Source organism: Aplysia californica, unplaced genomic scaffold, assembly GCF_000002075.1.
Source record: "Aplysia californica isolate F4 #8 unplaced genomic scaffold, AplCal3.0 scaffold00747, whole genome shotgun sequence".
NCBI classification, from domain to species: Eukaryota; Metazoa; Mollusca; class Gastropoda; order Aplysiida; family Aplysiidae; genus Aplysia; species Aplysia californica.
The window spans coordinates 109,704-130,021 of NW_004798017.1; the positions used below are offsets into that span (position 1 = coordinate 109,704).

Sequence of the window (20,318 nt, forward strand, 5' to 3'; positions counted from 1 at the left end):
TATTTTGCCCCACTTGTTTGGAATAGGCTTCCAAAAACTATCAGAGAAGCAGAAAATCTAGAAAATTTTAAAAAGAAACTAAAATCATTTCTATTTTCATCATATTTCTATTAGACAGAATCCATCCAAGCTGTAGATCGTTGTGAGTTTGTATGTGCGTATGTGCATATGTACGTATGTGTGTATGCATGTGTGTATGCATGTGTGTATGGTGCGTGCATGCGTGAATATGTGTGTGCACGAGTATGTAACACTATGTGCCTTTAAAATTGATTCGTAAATCCATAATATGTATCATGTTAAGCGCATAGAGCATTGCATAAGTGGATACGCGCTATATAAATGCAATCCATTATTATTAATTTATTATTATTTCTCCTGAAGTAATTTTTCAGCACATCGGCGCTGCAAGATTCAAATGTACACATTTCAGAAGGACACGTCATCTTGACATTAAATATTCTGCTTCTCTTCCTTCACCGTCAAGTCACAGATCTAAAACGGACATCCACAGTTGAGGCTTCCCATTCACATTTATCCACTCAGATGCTCTCGAATAAAAATCAAAGGCACAGATGATATTTCTTCACCATCACCATCATCCTTTCTCACCCCGAGTCAGAGTATAGGCCACAAACAAGACAGATATATATATATATATATATCGTTGCCATTGTATCAAGATCAGATATGTGACATTGGGTAAATTTTTCAGAAGGAAAAAAACTAATTTATTAAAAGGAAGGCCCGGAGTTATCCAATTTTTATACTGTAAGAAAAGTCAGTTTTTGTTTGTTTATTTGAATATACATTTTTAACCTGCATTTGAAACAAGTTTAGTAGAATATGTTTCATGAAAAAAAACAACATCTGAAATTTTGTTGTTCTGCTATTTCCTCACCATGGTGGACGATATTTTCCACGCCAAAATAAATCCAACAGAGTACTTTTCCGATCCAGCGGCTAAAAATCCAATAGAGAGATTTCAACCTGTGAGAAAGGTTTTTTCTCCAGCCTAGACAGAACTCTAGTCAGCAAGCCACTGGAACCTGAACATGTCTCGAATCCGACACAACTGGAACAATCATCATGCCTTGCTTACAAGCACAGGAAGAGCACACAAGTTTCTTTGACGAACCAAACGATAAATAATAGATCTCTATGTGTCACGATGCGGTGAAATCAGGCGCTCGTCAATTGTTGTGCACATGGGGTTGTGGTACTGTCTTAAAACTGTCCATTTGCCTTCATTTTCGTGAAAAAAAAAGTTAATCTATGTTGAACAGAAGTCGAAACATTTGCGATTGAATGAGGTCAGGGTTGCCTGGTTTCAGAGGTAAAATTTGCGAGAAAATGGCCGCCAAAGTTAGGTAACTTCAATAGCTCGAGAGTCCTTGTAAATTTATAATTTACATTTTCTGTGCCTTTAATCAATGTTTTTCAGTAAAATCCACAAAAATTTTTATAAATATGGACATAAAAGGTGTTGAGAGCAAAAAATAAAAACAACCCATCAGCCGAAAAAATGCAGATTTCATTGATCTCATTATTTTGACGAGCGCCTGATTTCACCACAATGTCTCACATATAATAATATATCATAATATATATAATACCAAATGAGATGAATACATATAATAAATATATATGAAAAATCAGTTGACCTGCCTCATGGGCAGGCAGTTGGTTTGTGAGAGGACGTTGTGGCCACCCTAAAGTCCCACGCCCAGAAGAAAAAACCAGAACAGCAAGTGTAGAGAGATACTGAGTGAGTGATAACATTTCTGGAGCAAAACAAACTCAGGTGCACTTTTATCGGAAAAACGAAAGAAATCATAGGAGAGCAGGACTCGAACTTGGAACTCTTGTACTCAGAAGCCAACAACAGACACTTCACTTCACCAAATCATCCCAACATTTAACCAGGGAAATGAAAGAAATAAAGCAAGAGTTTATATACACAAACATTCGGTTTAGTAGTAAATACAGAAAATATAAGAGAATAAAGCAAAGATGTTGATAATAAACAATAAACTTATTATTATGTTCATATTCAAACTGCTGAACAGACAATCACACAAAACAAGTTCACACAACGACAGGACATCATGTGTAAACAACAGTAGGAAATATTATAAGGCAACTCTGTTCAGTTTTGAATAAAAAGGAAGTTTTGAGATTGATTTACAGTACAGCGGGTTCAAAGTCAGGACTAAGACAGTTAAACCTCGTTATACCGCCACCAGTTAAACCTCATTATCCTGTCACCCTTGAGACGAGTGCCAAGTTGGCGGAATAGCGGGGTTGGTGGTATAATGGGGCTCCTCTGTGAAATAGCTGTCAAGGGAAATGATTCCGCTGAGCGATTTGTGTTTGAAAAATGTCTTTTTGCTTGCGTTTTTTGTGTACATGTATTAAAAGCTGTTTAGTGTGTGTGTGTGTGTGTGTGTGTGTGTGTGTGTGTGAGTGTGTGTGTTTGTGTGTATGTGGTCACAAACTGAAACTCAGCTGAAGTTTACTAAAATTCAAATCAAAACTTTCAGCCATGTCATAAGCGAAGCTGTAATTATGTGTCAAGGACCCTGCAAACATTTGAGGATGTCTTTTTTGGGTTTGTTTTTACCCGATACTCAACAATCCTCGGACCACCTAATACCAGTCATATATTATAGATTTGAGTGCGGGTCTGCACAAAATTAAAAACCTGACTGGTTCCCAAATGCATTGGGGTCATCGGGCTGATATCTGGGAACGCCAGATATTTTGCCGGCAAGCGGAGGTGCCGTGGGAGAGAGATTATATAATATCATGCAGTCAACGAGTCGTTGCTATGCGTCGTGTGTGGTGTGTACTTTTGGCGACCAGTTAGCCAGCAGTATGGTGAGGAAAATTGACACTAACTTCATAAGGGCTGTACATTTCAGACAGTTGGAAAGATCGCTGTGTGAAGACTTAAATACTTTGTTACTTTGTTTATACAAGAGTTCCTTTTCCGTACATTGGCAAAACCTGGCAGTATGTGAGTGGGGGTTTTTTTTTTGGGGGGGGGGGGGTGTTGCTGCTGTATAAGGAGGTTTGACTGTACCGCGGGGGGGAACATTAAACAAAAACTAAAGTGGTAAGTTCTAAAGGGGGCATAACTGTTTTTAGAGAATCCCATGCCAGTATTTTATCCAATATAGTTTAGATCACACTGCAATATTTTACCCGATATAGTTTAGACCACAATGCAATATTCAACCGATATAGCCACACTTGTGTCTTCAACTGATATTGGGAAGGAAAAAGGTAATAGAGAGGTCTAGTAAGGAAAGAAGCAGAGAGAGAGAGAGAGAGAGAGAGAGAGAGAGAGAGAGAGAGAGAGAGAGAGGAGAGAGAGAAAGAGAGAGAGAAAGAAAGAGAGAGAGAGAGAGAGGAAGAGAGAGAGAGAGAGAGAGAGGAAGAGAGAGTGAGAGAGACAGAGGGAGTAAGTGAGAGAGAGAGAGAGAGAGTGGAAGAGAGAGTGAGAGTGAGACAGAGAGGGGAAGGGAGTGAGACAGAGAAAGAGAGGGAGGAGGAGCTTAAAGAGCAGGGGTCATGGTTAATCAACATATGCAATAACAGCAACAAAAAACAACGGTTAAACTCAAAAACCTCTCAATACAGAACGACTCAATAACACAAAAACTCTAAAACAAAACAATGAGCAAAGAACATTGGACAGAAGATAAAATAATCTTCTTTCCTGTACCCCAGCCAGTTCCTTCCAGGATGGGATATTGCTGGTGCTGGTGAAAACAGTTCAGCCGTGAAACAGCTGAAGAAAACTCAGGCCCTTTGACCTGAAATGAAAACAGCAGCAGCAAAACGTGTGGTTGAACTCTGGACGCGAACCCTGGACCTCTACACACAACAGACAAACACTCAACCAATGGACAGCTTGACCTTGACAGGGTCAGTCACATCTTGACCTTGACAGTACCCGTGACATCTTGACCGTGACAGTGCCTGCGACATCGACATCTTGACCTTGACAAGTGAAACAAGCCCTTTTCTGTTTTCGTCAGGCACAACCATGGGAGTTACCACATGACCTCTGAGGATTTCTCTCCTTTCCGTCTCAACAAGTAAACCCACGTAGGAGTCAAAGGTCATGTCAAGGTCACAATGTCAGTGGGACAACCAAGGTCAAAGCGTCACTGAGACAATCAAGGTCAAAGTGTCACCTGGACAGCCAAGGTCAAGGTGTCGCTAGGAAAGGTCAGCCAGCGAGGAATGGTAACGAAGCGCGACACTCGCAGCAGGTTTGGACAAAAGAATTCTGAACCTTTCCCTCCTTGCCAGGAGCACTTGTAGTAGTCCAATCACACACACACACATTCCAACTCCACCACACACACACACACACACATATAATCGGCTCTATCACATGGGCAGCAGGTTCTCATCCCTGACCTCCTCCACTGGGTCCAGCTGGTCGTCCCCGATCCCCCCAAAGCCCCCGGTCGAGTAGCGCCGCTCGCGAGTCCTGCACACAAACTCACAGCCGTCCTGCGGGGAGACAAGCGGGGAAAATCTAGGTCATAAGGGCAATAAATAACAACACAGAGTAGTGGCCGAGGATAACTTGTGGGGGTGGGATAGAGAGGGAGGAGATAGTAAGAGAGACAGACAGATATAATATATATATATATATATATACAGTCAAACCTGCCGTACGGCCACCTCTATAAGACGGTCACCTGCACAAACAGCCACTTTCCATTTCCCCCCTTGCGTTTTTTCTATATAATTTAACTGTGTAAAACGGGCACTTGTTCAACGCCGCCGCGGCCACCATATTTTAACACACAACCCCTATCACACTAAGAAACCTTTGTGACTCCATTACGTTTTGTCATATATTGTGCATTGGCCCCTGGCGTTGTGGGCGAGCCGTCATAATTCAATCACCTGTCCTTGTTGTTAGGTAGTCCCTCCAACCGATCATGTTGCGTAGGCCCCTCCCACTGTTGACCAATAGCTACTAATTTTCAGTTGTTGGTGAGGTAAGCGTGTGATCCCTCATAACCCATAAGCCCCGCCCAGAACTTTTACACTAATCGTAAGTGAGATGAGTGGTCACTGTTTACCCAGTCTGTAACAAAGTAACAAAGGATGTCAACATGAACTTGTGATAGAAGCGTCGCTCGTTCTCCAAGTGGTGGAGACCCATGTGTTTGTTTTAACATGGCACTCGGTCTTCCTCGTCTGATACATTTCGTTTTATTGTCACCCTTGTGCAAAATCAGCAACAAATAAAAATTAAAAACAAAATACAAACCACCACCAACAACAACAAAAACAACAACAATGCGGCTATTTTCGATTGGGACCTCAGATGGGAATGGTTTGTTTTCTTCATCTTGATCAGTCCTGCCTAAGACGGCCACCTGTCTTATACGGCCACTTTTCTCCTTGACAATGGGTGGCCGTCTTACACAGGTTTGACTGTATATATATATATATATATATATATATATATATATATATATATATATATATATATATATCATATTGTTCGAGTAGATGCCCATGATGGAATCACATAGGAAGTAGGAAAGCAGGAATAACATTATATTTTCGCAAAACGCTTAAGAACCCATTAAAAACGTCATCTGATTCTGCTGTTTCATTATAAACTGCTATATACCCTACAGAAAATTTTTGACAAACTGCAACATATCCTCCCAACCAATCAGAGCATCGAAAAAAAAAAAAGATCTTCTATCTAGGCACATTAGTGCGTTGGTAATCCAGCTATTTTATGATAAAAACGTACCGCTTGAAGATTTCCGAAATCTTTCCAGAACTCGTAGTTTGGAATCTGCTCCATGCCCTTTGAGCCCAAGACGAAGCGAGAGTAGAGGAAGCCCACCAGGAGGTAGACGGACACTATGGTGAAAAATCTGGGGCAACACAAACAACAGAAATTAGAACCTGCACAGGGAATTAAATACATCAATCAGCATCATGAGACAACAATCACTGGTTATAATAATGTATAATTAATAACGAGAAGAAAAAGAAGAAGACGAAGAAGAAGAAGAAGACGAAGAAGAAGAAGAAGAAGAAGGAGAAGAAGAAGAAGAAGAAAAAGAAGAAGAAAAAGAAGAAGAAGAAGAAGAAGAAGAAGAAGAAGAAGAAGAAGAAGAAGAAGAAGAAGAAGAAGAAGAAGAAGGAGAAGGAGAAGGAGAAGGAGAAGGAGAAGAAGAAGAAGAAGAAGAAGAAGAAGAAGAAGAATGAAATTAATTTGCTGATTTAGTAAGTGTTTTACAGCACTTGCAACACAATAAGGTCATATAAGCCCCAAAGATTAGAGGTGTTACAAGAGAGTAACAAACACAAAAGAGGAGGGGAGATAAACACGATAGATGTTTGATAGGAAAGAAGAAGCTAACCACACCAGAGCACCCGCCCACAACCCACGTATTAATTGAACTAATAATCAGTCTAATAATAATAATAATAATAACAACAATAACAGCCATGGCATATTGCCATTAGTACAAAATGATAGTGGGAAAACATTTATTCACACAATGAGCAAGATACATCGAACACTAACTCACACAATCAGCAGGATAGAGCCAAATTTTACTCACACAATCAGCAGGATAGAGCCAAATTTTACTCACACAATCAGCAGGATAGAGCCATCATTTACTCACACAATCAGCAGGATAGAGCTACCGTTTACTCACAGAACAGACCCAACATTTACTCACAGGATAGAGCCTACATTTACTCACACAATCAGCGGATAGAGCCATTTACTCACAAGATAGACCCAACATTACCTCACATGGTAGAGCCACCATTTACTCACAGGATAGAACCATCACTTACTCACACAATCAGCGGATAGAGCCATCATTTACTCACAGGATAGAGTCACCATTTACTCACAGGATAGAGTCACCATTTACTCACAGGATAGAGCCATCATTTACTCACACAATCAGCAGGATAGAGGCACCATTTACTCACAGGATAGAGCCACCATTTACTCACACGGTCAGCGGATAGAGCCACTATTTACTCACAAGATAGACCCAACATTTACTTACAGAATAGAGCCACCATTTACTCACAGGATAGAGCCATCATAAAATCATATACTCACACAAATCAGCGGATAGACCCAACATTTACTCACAGTCACTGGATATAGCCACCATTTACTCACAGGATAAAGCCATCATTTACTCACACAATCAGCGGATAGAGTCACCATTTACTCATAGGATAGACCCAACATTTACTCACAGGATAGAGCCAACATTTACTCACACAGTCAGCAAGATAGAGCCAACAATTACAAACAGGACAGAGCCAACATTTACTCACACAATCAGCAGGATGGAGCCAACGCTGAGTCCCGAGCTGGCGGTCTCTGCAGGACACAGAGCCTGGTGCTTCATCTCAAACAAATAGTAACACAACTTGGACTCCTCCATGTACACCATCTCTGCATTGCTCTGTTGAGACACACGCCAAACGGGACAGGCTTAGCACCCCTCGCATGTTAAGCTACATGGGACAGGTTTAGCACCCCTCGCATGTTAAGCTACACGGGACAGGTTTAGCATCCCTCGCATGTTAAGCCACATGGGACAGATTTAGCACCCCTCGCATGTTAAGCTACACAGGACGGGTTTAGCATCCCTCGCATGTTAAGCCACATGGGACAGGTTTAGCACCCCTCGCATGTTAAGCCACATGGGACAGGTTTAGCACCCCTTGCATGTTAAGCCACATGGGACAGGTTTAGCACCCCTCGCATGTTAAGCCACATGGGACAGGTTTAGCATCCCTCGCATGTTAAGCCACATGGGACAGGTTTAACACCCCTCGCAACATGCCACAGGCAGGTTTAACACCCCTCACATGTTAAGCCACATGGGACAGGTTTAACATCCCTTCCAACACACCACAACATGGGACAGGTTTACAACCCTCGCAACATGCCACATGGGATAGGTTTAACAAACCTCGCAACATGCCACATGGGATAGGTTTAACAAACCTCGCAACATGCCACATGGGATAGGTCTAACAACCCTTGCAACATGCCACATGGGACAGGTTTACAACCCTTTAAACATGCTACATGGGACAGGTTACGCATGTTAAGCTACACGGGACAGGTTTAGCACCCCTCATAACACGCCACATGGGACAGGTTTACAACTCTTGCAACATGCCACATGGGACAGGTTTACAACCCTCGCAACACGCCACATGGGACAGGTTTACAACCCTTTAAACATGCCACATGGGACAGGTTAAGCACTCTCGCATGTTAAGCTATATGGGACAGGTTTACAACCCTTTAAACACGCCACATGGGACAGGTTTACAACCCTTTAAACACGCCACATGGGACAGGTTTACAACCCTCGCAACACGCCACATGGGACAGGTTTACAACCCTCGCAACACGCCACATGGGACAGGTTTACAACCCTCGCAACAATTTTTACTCTCCATCTCCAACAGAACCGAGTCCCACGAAAAAATTTGTGTGAAGTGCCTTTCTCAAAGACACAGAGATGGACTGAGCTGAGCCTTGAACCCCCGATCCCACAATCTCAAGATTAAGAGTCTGGTAGTTGCAGTTGCGAGCGCTGTAAAACCTCTACTAAAACTAAAACTAAGACTTGACTACCAATACCAAACACAACCTCACAATTAGGAGTCCGGTACCTATACCATTAGGCTACTGACGCCTCAGTCTCACAAGTACCAGACTAAACTATAACCAAAGATAGTACATGACAAGATGGGCCACTCAGCCAAAAAAGTGTCCGCCGGAAGTCCGCTCTTTGCTTCAGATGGCGCTGCAGTCTGTTTTGAAGCTCTCTTTCGTTTTTCCAGAAGAAGAATAGGAATAGCACCTTCTTGCATGCGCAGATCGACTGCTGTTCATCAGCAGTTCGGTTTCGTTCAGTACGGAGTTTAAGGTTCTTTTTATTTAATGACCTCTCGCCTTTCATTCTAAAGTCAAATTAAACGAAGAAAACAATCACCCCTTCCTCCGGAAAAGGTTTCTAGTCAGCGTAACCATTTTAAAAAAGCGTTCTTCCGAAATTTATCCCAAAACTTGCTAGTTTCACTTTAATTTTTTAAACACAAGTAGGGTAACTCTGTTCGCAAAAAGTGCGCATTTGCGAAGAGGACGCCACAGAATTTTGAGGACACTTTTTTAATTGGCTCAAAGAGAGGAGTGGCCCCTCTTGTTATGTAGACTCTTTGCTATAACTCATACACTATTGTACCATCATATAAATGGCAGACTTTTATTTATTATAACACAAGCACTGATGACTGTTTCGTTTCAGATTTTTAGCAAGAATTCCAAAGATTAGTGGAGTTACTAGAGCTAGAGAATAACATAAACAGAAAATAAGAACGAGAGTAAGGACAACAGATGTTTGATAGGAATAAAGGAGCAGACCACACAAGAGCACCCGCCAAGCACCCATGATGTCAGTTGTGACAGATCAGTCCCTATAGATAGAAGGGATATATTCTACGAAAAACCACAAACCTCCTCCCTCCTCCACAAACTTCCTCCCTTATGCTTAAAACTCCTCCCTCCTCAGGGGTGCCGGTAGCCTAGTGGTTAGGCTACCGGACTCGTAATCGTGAGATTGCGGGTTCGGGGGTTCGAGCCTCAGCTCGGTCCGACGTTGTGTCCTTGGGAAAGGCACTTTACACGAACTTCCCACTCGGCTCCGCCCTATCGGAGATGGATGTTAAACTAGGAGGTCCCGCCCCTTAAATAATCAAATAGTGTTGATAGGGGCGTTAAACCCATACCATTTCACCATTTTTTTCCTCCCTCTTCCACAAACCTCCTCCCTCCTCCACCAACCTGTCCCCGTCATTTTATGAAAGAAAAATTCTGAAATTACGTAAACTGAACCCAAAAATGTGAAATTATGCGATTCTGTTAATTTTAACAAAAAATGATAAAGGAAAATAATCAGAAATTATGTAAAAAATGATCAAATTTTGCTAAATTATGCAGGGAGCATAAAACGATGGGGACAGACAAACAAACCTCCTCCCTCTCCCACAAACAAACCTCCTCCCTCCGCAAAAAAAACCAAACCTCCTCCCTTCCGCACAAAACAAACCTCCTCCCTCCCCCACAAACAAACTTCCTCCCTTTTTCCACAAACAAACCTCCTCCCTCCCCCACAAACCGTCTGCATAAACCTCCTCCCTTCCGCACAAACCTTCTCCCCTCCGCATGCCAACTTGTATCATCGAGCCAACTTACATCATCAACGTCTGGGTCACACTGCAGCATGATGACCGTGCGGCGTTCCTCCTCGTTACAGTGGCCATGGTAATAATTGTCCCCGTTCCGGTACTCCAGCACCGCCCAGTCCGCTGGCGACAAAACACACCGCACACGTCAGACGAAATTCAGCTGGCATCTTAAATAACAAAACTGACAAGTATCGTCAGCCTGATACTCTGTGCACATCATTAAAATTAAGTATCGTCAGCCTGATACTCAGTGCACAGTGACCAAACAAAAACGTTCTAAAAAAAAAATCTTGGTCAACTGAGTCTCGAAGAGTACTCATCTGTCTGTTGGGCTGTGTTTCATAGATGTGCGTAAAAGTGTGGTGTTGATGAAAATAATATGTCAACCTTTTTATGTTCAGGGGACATGCTGAGAATCCGTAGTATATTTTTTTACCCATTTTAGGTTAACATCAAAGAAAACCTATAGCAACCTTGGTTTCCACTGGCCATTAATTAAATAAGCTTACCATTTAAATCATTACAAAATCTTGTCTTATCTTATCTAGATCTATTTAAATCATTACAAAATCCAGTCTTATCTGACCAAGATCTGTTTAAATCATTACAAAATCCAGTCTTATCTTACTTATCATATCCGACAATTTCAACTTAATTCAGATACACATTACATCTAGGTCCATCTAAACCATTTCTACGAACCCAGAATTTCCATTTCCAATATAAAGCAGCCTGTAACAGGTCAGAGTCTGATGGTACCGGCAGTCAAGGTTAAAATTTTCTGTCAATGTATGTGTCATGATGCGGTGAAATCAGGCACTCGTCAATTTTTGGGCTTATGAAGTTATTGGTGTACTCTTAAAATCTAATTGTTTGCATTGATTTTAAAGAAAATAACACCCATCTATCTTGTATAAAACTTAAGATATTTGCGATTGAATGAGGTGGAAGTCTTCTGGCTTCATAGGTAAAATTAGCGACAAAATGGCCACCAAATTATGGTGACCTCTATAAATGAGATTAGCAAGAAACAGAAAATTTACCCTTTTTTCGTACCTTTCATCGTTTTTCGTAAAATCCATGCAGAAATGTTTTTTTTTAAATGGACAAAACAGGTGATGAGCAAAAGAACAAAAATTCAATTTCATAGCTGCCACTCAGGAATTTTAAAAAAGGAGGAAATTCACGCAAAGGCGTACACGCGCTCTCCGAAGGCGGAGTAATACCAGTGAGATCCAGAGGCAATATTATATATTGGAACATCTAGCCTATGTATATGTTAACCATATGCTACTGAATTAAAATTATGTTGTTGTTGTTAGCAATCCAGTAGCATCTGAGCGTTAACTCTTCTGCATGATGCCATTCGGTAATAGTTGCATGTTTGTTCTAATTGTTATCTTGAGGAGTAGAGGCAATTAGATGTATGGGGCAGCTTGGGAAGAAAACATCCCCTTAAATCAGTTAGTTTTCAACAGAAGAACAGATGATGTTCCACTGTCTCTGAGGGGTAGTCACATAGTGGGCAGGCAGCAGACTGCTTTACTCCAATTCGGTTGAGATGTTGGTTGAGGGGTACATGTTGTATTCTAAGTTGGAAGATTATGGATTGATCTCCCCTCCTCAACTCATTGATTGGATCTTTGACCAGTGGTTTATTCATGTGGCCATACATCCTCCTTCCTGTCGTACCTGTGGCCCAATCATTCATCCACTCTTCCTTGAGGTTTGACTTGAGAATTAAAATTATGTATTTAAAAAAAACAAAAAAACCCAAAAGGCAAGGCACTAAGTTGACTAACTAGCATTTGACACAGTTTGGAGACTAAAATTCCAGTGTTTGTTGCCAGCTGGTGTCTCATAAAAAGATTTCTTTCCCTTTCAACTTGTGCATTGATTTAGAGCAGTAGTATTGGATCAAGGAGGCAACACCTTTGCCACTGTACTGAGCAATTTCCCTATCGCACCAAACACAAAGTGCAGCAAGCGGCTTGTTAAATGTTCTAATGAACTTTTCAAGTCGCACACCATCTGCTTCTTTCTCATTCCAGCTCCTTTTATTTTAGCATTCTGTAATCAGTTTCTCTCAAATTTCCGCCGTTTTTAATGACAACTCGGCGCGCCAACGTCCTGATGCTCGATCGAAACTGTTGCTCCACAATAAACAATTGGAAACTAGCACTAGGCACAGAAGAACGGAAGTAGAAAGCTATGGGCGGACATGCGCAAGCCGCATTTTCGTCTCTCTCCCGGTTCTGTGTTTTCCGCGAGTAAAAAAAAAAGTATCGCAATTTGCGACAAGAGCTGTCCAGCGGAGGAAGGAAGAAAATAGCGGGAAAAGCTGGATGAAGGGGAGTTTCCGCTATTTAGCGGAAAAGTGGCAGCTCTGAAAAAATTGCAGAAGCAGTGGGAAAATGCCCGATTTCTTCGATTTTATTATTTTGTCGAGCACCTGATTTCACCACCATGCATCACATATTCCATACTGTTGAGGAACGTGTTTACTCACTGCCAGACATGATGTGGGTGTTTTTCAAAGAGCCGATGTTGTGAATTTCCGGCTGCAGTTTCCCGTTGTTCAAGATCTGCTTGGTGACTGCGAAGTCAGGCTGCGATTTTGAGACACTGGCGCAAATACCAACCCTGAACTTATATATATCTCCATTTTTTACTGTCGCTTGAGAGGAAAATCTGGTGACAAATGCGGAAAGAGCGAAAGTGAGTACAAATACACAACTAAAACAGATACTATTGACACATAAAGACAGAGAGGGAGAGTAAGAACAAGGAAACAAGTACAGATGCTTTTTTGACAAATTAGCTCATTTGAGTCTCGGGTATAAAAATTTTCAGAACTGGAGTCTAGGCATTTTATGAGGTGTTTTTTTTTAGTTCACAAGAATTTAACCACATACACAACATACATCAAATCTACACTACAGAAACACCAGTATTAACACATTTCAGTGACAAAAAAACCCCAACCCTGCTATAGTTTTTGTTTGATGGACCTTTCAAAAAATGGAGTAAATTTTAACGCACGCAGAAATTATTTTAAGAGTGCTTTTCTAAACAGGGATTTAGTAAATGCAGATAAAAATGTTTAATTTAAGTGTAAAAAGTAGTTCCCACATCCCATCCGGACATTGGGGATTGCCTTGTTAGAGAGACAACTTCCTGGGCCTTTGGCATATTGTGGTGGGGTGGCCAGTTCCTTTCCACGCCGCCTTTACTTCCCCAACTCGAAGTCAGGTACAGTACCCGTTACTACTGGGTGGGCAGGAGGGTGTGAAAAAAAATCTGTGTCCCGTGAGGCTCGAACCTGAACTTTCCACTTCAGAGACGAGCGCACTAACCGCTCCAGCACCGCACCCTCTGATTTAAGTGTATAAAAATAATAATATATAGTTGGTTTGTCAATGCCTGATGATGACGACCATTGCATCCGCAGAGAAGAATATTTCTCAAGCGAAATAGAAGAATTAAGGTTGAGATGAATTGTGGTTTCTGCAATGAGACCAATTCTGGCACAGAAAAGTTTGCCACATTTTGAGCATTGGGAAGCAAAGTAAGAAAGAAAAAGTAGGAACTAAGAACGAAAAAAAAAAGAGAAAAAAACAAAGACAGATGGTGTTGACATTTAAGAAAGAGAGTAAAAGTGAGAAAAAAGAAACAGAAGATTATTCTAACATGAATGATGCCAGCCCTATGCTTCCACTGAAAAAAAACCCCCCAACACATCCAAGTTTCCTGCGTGCTATCTATGATGGGCACACCATGAGTGTGGGACCCGTAAGTTTCTCCAGATAAAGGACAAAGTTTTCAATCCAGTCTACCTTTGAATCAAAAGAGTACAAACTCCCCCCCCCCCAAAAAAAACCGACCCCAAACAAACCTCAGATCTATCAACCAACCGGCCGACCAAGCTTGCACAAACCAGAAATTGAACCGGGTGTAGTGTATATCTGCACAACAGATGATTGTTTGGATCGATACTGCTTCGCCCTCTCCTCTCCCTTTTATTTGTTCCTCGATCTCACAGTTTCTGTTCCTCTTTCTACACACAAGAATTGAACAGAAACACAGTTTGGTGTACTCTCCTTTGATGCATACACGTGTGAATTACCCTCCCCCCGCCCCCTCCTCAAATTGTTCAACAAACAGCAAATAAAACTTACACACGACCGATAAGGGATGCGATCCGTGCCAAGCCTTCCTTGGTTTCCTCTTCACTCTCGTAAGTGGAGAAAGCGCATTTGTTCTCAACTTCCTTGGCGCCGCTACTTCTGACGTAGAGCAGGGAAGCCACCAGGAAGATCAAAGCTAAATGCTGCTGCAAAACACCGACCGGCTTCATCATGGGAACTAAAGAAGCTGGGGGGGGGGGGGGGGGAAATTGACAAAGTAGACTACATCTTGATCACATATAAAGAGTTGTAACATAAGCCTTCTAGGTTTGGTGGGAGGGGGGGGGGGGAGGGTTGTTGGTTATGTGGGCTAAGATAGCAAAAATAAGCATTTGTGTCACAGCGTGGTGGAATCAGGTGCTCGTCAATTTTGAGGCATATATGGAGTTTTTGGTACCATCTTAAAGCCTGTCCATTCATCTTGTTTTGAAGTAAAAAAATATCCATTTATCTTGAATACAAGTCAAGATATTGGCGATTGAAGGAGGTGGGGGTAGGCTGGTTTCAGAGGTAAAATTAGTGAGAAAATGCCCGCTAAAGTTGCGTTATTTCCTTAGCTTGAGTGTCCGTGGAAATTGAAAATTTACATCTTTTAGGCCGTAAACCAACGCTTCTCAGTAAAATCGATACAGGAATGTTCTCTTGAATGGAAATGAAAGTTGTTGAGCTAAAGCCAAACCAAAAAAGAAAAATTCAATAAAAATTCCCAAACCTGCGGACACTGGCCTGGTAAGTGTGAGGTTACCCTTTCGTGCTCAGAGAGCATTGCAATTTTATTTTATTTAGTTAGAGAGCATCGTCAATGGGTTAAATTTGAAATGACTAAGAGTCCCTTTACACGTACAGTTCATTCATTGACAAACTGACAGTTTAACCGACAGACGCTAGATCTGGGTCATCATTGAACTGAAAGTTCGTCGACGAAAGAAGTTCTATTTAGATGTACAGCTTTTTTTTATCCTTTAAGTGTCAGTCCTTGACAAAACACACAATACACACTAAAAAAAAATTAACTTGATAATCCGGTATTAAATCTAAATTGTGTTCCCTGCGTGATTTGGACTAATTTTGGGTAGCTGATCATGAATTCTTTTTTTTTTTTTTTTAATTCGATGAATATTTTGGAAAATTTTGGAATGCATTTTCAACTCTGCCTGAGGCAACATCTAAGAAGCCGCTCCCTCGTCGTCAGGCCTTCAGTTCGCTGGCCGGAAAATATCTGGTCCCTGGACAGAGAACCCTTCGATATTGAGAGGATTTCTCGCTTCCACATCCAGTTTTACCGGGAAGTTGACCGAATGCCCGCCATTCTTTCAATATTCAACAGTTTGTTGATCAATGAACTGTACGTGTAAATGGGGCCTAAGATGGTACTCCTGTACAATTGCGGTCCTGTTTAGGGATACTCATTTTGACCCCTCCAACGATTACTTCTGGTTCTAAACGATTACTTCTTGATGCGCGTGCCAATACGCCTAATGGAGAGAGCCAATCAAACCTAATTGCAAAAGATCAAATTATGGTTAAAACTCAGTGGAGCAAGCCCCCCTGAAACCCCCTTACCTTGTTATATAAAAAAGTGAAATTTTACTGCTCATTTTGTTGGCTAGATCTGCTGATAAAACATCCATACCGAAAGTTTAAATCAGTATAGATTATATCTAGACATAGATCTATATTCGATATCCAGTAGTATTTGCTTGTGTGATTTAGTGCTAAAGTCTAGATCTAGAATCTAGATCTAGATCTAAGCGACCACAATTCGTCCCTCAAAACACGAACTAGCATAAGCCACATTTTGTTAGTTTTGCAGGAGAGACGTTTAAAGATTTGAGCGATTTTCACCATCCCATTTTGGCATCAAATAACCGATCCTGTCCTTAATATTTTGACATAACGTGTGTGGGCCAACTACTTTTCAATTGGCTAGAAGCATCTTTGTAAGAATAGTTGGTTTTGAAGGAAAAATGACCTTTTTGTCCGATACGCTAGTACGTGCTACTTCGATGAAAGCCTCGATGTGTGGCTTACGTTACTAAATTGTTGGATACATTAGTACGTGCTTTTGTATTCTAAAGCGTATATATACGTTCATTGCGTGGCTTACGCCTAAATAGTAACTTCCAAATAACAATAGAAATACAAAGAAAGATCAATTTGGTATAAATTCACGGGCTGTATTATCCGAGACAAATGGTAATGTTAACAGCTACTCGGGATATAAGATGTCAACTATATAATATGATTTTTTTTAAAATAGTAACTCACAGTATGATATTGTTCCAAGACAATGAGTCTTCTGTATCAGATCCTCTTCATGCATCCAGGATTCTGAAGTCCTTTGATAAGCCTTTGATATCCAGAGAGTCTTTAGACTGCATCTGATTAACCAGGTGAGGTTTTTGATGTCGAGCGAGAGACATCACTGTTGCTACCTTAGAACAAATCCCCAGCGCTCTTCAGGGCATGTCCTATTGCACTGTGTGTAGAATCACCCTCGTTCTGACGATGGTTTGTTTCAAAGAACCTCCATGAAATCTCTTCAAGATTCACACTTTTGTTCACTGTGTACAAAATCATCGCAGGCGTAATCAAATTTTTTATCTGACCACTGTATCCATCGGCAAAAAGAAAAGCTTTTTTGATGCCACGGTCATCATAAAATTTCAGGGCATGGTGGACTGTAGCTGAAATTTCCGAGGATCCACGTTTGCTTTGCGTTTCATCCCAAGAGCAGCAGTGACAATCTCTGTTAGCAATGTTATACAAAGTCAGGTTGTTGTTCGACAACCTCCTTTTGTAAAAGATGGCGCTCTCCTGAGACATAGGGAGGTTAATGACCTGCTGCAAATCAAAACTTGCAGAGAGAATGTTTTCACTTTCCTGAGCTTCTTTCTTGCACTTGCATACCTTTATTTCCCTAACCTTTTTCTTTTTCTCCCACTTGGATCTCAAACTTTTCCCTAAGACCCGTCTTTGATTCTTTATTTCCTTGATGATAATTGACACAAAGAGAGCACTGGTCTTTATTGGACCGGTGGATTGACAGATTTTTACTTTTGAATACAAGGTTGTGTGTAGTGAAGCTTGGACTTGAAGGCCATGTTCTGGGTATCTATTCCTGGATCCTGGATGAACATGTGGTACATGTGCTGTTTGCTGAGTTCAGGGCTCAGATACTCTCTTGTTGATTTTTCTTTACAGTAATGAGATTTGACTTTAGGAAATCTGTCCAAGTGATCTGATATTGCTTTGCGCACAAATGCATCCCTTTCTCTTTCTGCCTCAGATTGTCTCCCACTTTGTTTGTCCTTCTCAGCTATACCAGTGGACGTAACTTTGTTCTATGCCGTTCTGGTGCTTTGTTCTGAAATGCCCAAAGTGTTAAAGAAAAACAATTTGCAGACTGGAACAAAACTCTCCCCAACTGTAAGCATGGTATTACTTCATCGTGATTCGCCTTCAGTGTATTTCCTCTTGGTTTTTACAGCATTTGACATGCCTCACAAGAAACTCCCGTTTCATTCTTAGATCTTCAAGCAAGTGATATGAGAGTAAAAAATAGCCTGCCTCTGCTCGTCAGTAATTGTTGAGCATTGTTTCTTGTGTTTTGTACACGTGTCTCCTTTACATCTTGCTTTATTTATGTGTTTGGAAGGCTCCTTCTTTTTTGTCTTCATGCTTGTGTACTCTTGTCCCAAATTCCTCTTCATTTTGGATTCCTTCTGCTTGTTTGATCTGAGTTTCTCTTCCTTTCTCACTTCCCTCCATTGTGTACTGCTCGGGAACTGATCTTTGCATTCTTCCACCCCCCCTCATCAATGACCGTTTCCTTTGTCTGAAACTGATTGGGAGCATCAGTGTTCACATTCACACCAGCGGGAATCTTAAACTTTGAGGGCCTACCTACAGCTTTTACACGTTGTATTTTTTCCTTTGACCTTCTTGTGCTTTTCCCATGTTGAACACATGATGCAATCTCTTCATTGAAATGATAAAAGCAAAGAAGAATTTCACAATCAGGACAAGCCGCCCATACTTCAGCATTGCACTTTCTGGCCCCGCATGTTCCAGGATAGAATTCCAGATCGCCATCTGAGTCGTAGTCACACACTGACATTTCATCACTGTCTGCCTCACTAAGCATATCAGTGTCCTTGAAGCACATACGTGTGTATCTATTTGTCCCTTAAAATTCTCAGTGGCAGTAGGACACCCATGACTTATGCAGTCTGTGAATTTAAGACTTCACCAGGGTTCTGAATGTCAATCAGAGTTTGAACAGCAGGGCTCACATGTCAAAGAAAGAGTGGTTGTTCAAAGCGGGATCCCATTTGTAAACAAAGGACGAGTAGGGACTTTTAGAAGTGGAGTCTGAGCATTCACTGTCTCACACGAAGCACACTGCACACGCGGGCGAGTGTGTAGTTTAGCTTGTCTTCCCGCTTTCTAGAAGCGCTGCGCGATGTTTTTTTGCCATAGGCTCAGCCCTGGCTGTGTGGCTTACATTAGTACGTGCCGTATAATTAAAACACAACAATGGGTCAAAGTGTACGTCACGCACTAGCGTTTAACCAACAGTGTGTTAGTACGTGCTGTATCTTTAAATTGTGGGCAAGTGGGATACGTTCAAACTAGAATCAACTATATCTCAGCTATTTAATGCTCGATTCCTACAATCTTTTGAGAGGATGTAATCTAGAGGCCACCTCTATTCTCACCCGGAGTGAGAATAGTGCAGGCGAGTCTTGTGGCTATTCTCACCCGGTGCGCGTTCACCAAATTTTGCGTTCACCCTAAACCACAGAATTCTACACTGTGATAACAGAAAAATGTAGAATTCTGTGCCGTGAACAAACGTTCCATTACAATTGTAGCCTACTAAAAGCGTACAATTTTGTCTGTGGGCAGTGGAGAGAGAGAGAGAAAGAGAGAGAGGAGTAGCGCGAGAATTTCCGGACAAAACAAAATGGCGACCCGCGTTGTTCGGCTCGATTCGAAAAGTTAAATAGCCGTAGCATCTTTGTAGACAACCAAATTTATTTACTTTTGTGTTTTAACATCATTTTTTAACTTTGTTTTGGTTAATTTGATCGTCCACACCGATAGACAGTATTCAGAAAGAGACAGAGAGAAGAGGGGAGTAGTTGATCTTGCGAGAACTTCCGGGCGGGTGAGAATAGCCACTTTCTAATCTAGACGTCTAGTATCGGATAAAGGGAATCGCATGATTGGTATAACTCGATTTCGGGTCAGATGTGGCTTATGCTAGTATGTGTTTAGAGGGACGAAATGTACAGGAGTGCCCCTAAGCCCTAAGACTGCATCATTGTCAATTTCAACTTCACTCACACTCACGGCCCACAGGCCTGCGGCCTGACACAGAAGATGCCGAAACGCAACGACATCTTTGTTGACTAGAATCTAGATCTAGATATTAGATCTAGCTAGATCTAGATTCTAGGTGCGGGAAGTCGGCATCAGCAGGAGAAGACAGAAGACAGATGACAAGAGTGTCTCGTCATATCATAGATTTAGAGAACAAGACAATGGGAAAACGCTCCGATGGGAAAAAGGCAGAGCCCACGGCTCCAGCCAAATAGATCTAGGTTTCTTGACAGTGTTAGACCTAGATACATATATCCAAATCGCAGGGAGCATAAAATATTTGAAAAGAAATTAAGCTTCATGTATGCCTACTTGCAAATGAACTCAGGTGGAAAGTCTTTATCTCCACTTCTCACTTCTGAGAGAGGATGTTTTGTTCCTAGTTCCTGCTTGTGTGGATTAGTGTGGATTCTTCGCAATTTGTGGAGAGTAACTGCCCCT

General features: G+C 41.5%; 1 protein-coding gene across 1 annotated transcript; it reads right to left on the reverse strand.

Annotated features, from left to right (window-relative positions):
- Window positions 1–4,344: 4,344 nt before the first annotated feature.
- On the reverse strand, window positions 4,345–20,316 carry LOC101846097 (cation-dependent mannose-6-phosphate receptor). The gene is made up of 7 exons (XM_005109062.3): window positions 20,190–20,316; window positions 14,481–14,676; window positions 12,812–12,993; window positions 10,310–10,422; window positions 7,369–7,499; window positions 5,801–5,927; window positions 4,345–4,530 (listed from the first exon to the last, which is right to left on the reverse strand). Exons 2-7 carry the CDS (start codon window positions 14,660–14,662, stop codon window positions 4,405–4,407), a joined length of 861 nt encoding a protein of 286 aa, XP_005109119.1. The 5' UTR covers window positions 14,663–14,676; window positions 20,190–20,316; the 3' UTR covers window positions 4,345–4,404.
- Window positions 20,317–20,318: the final 2 nt, after the last annotated feature.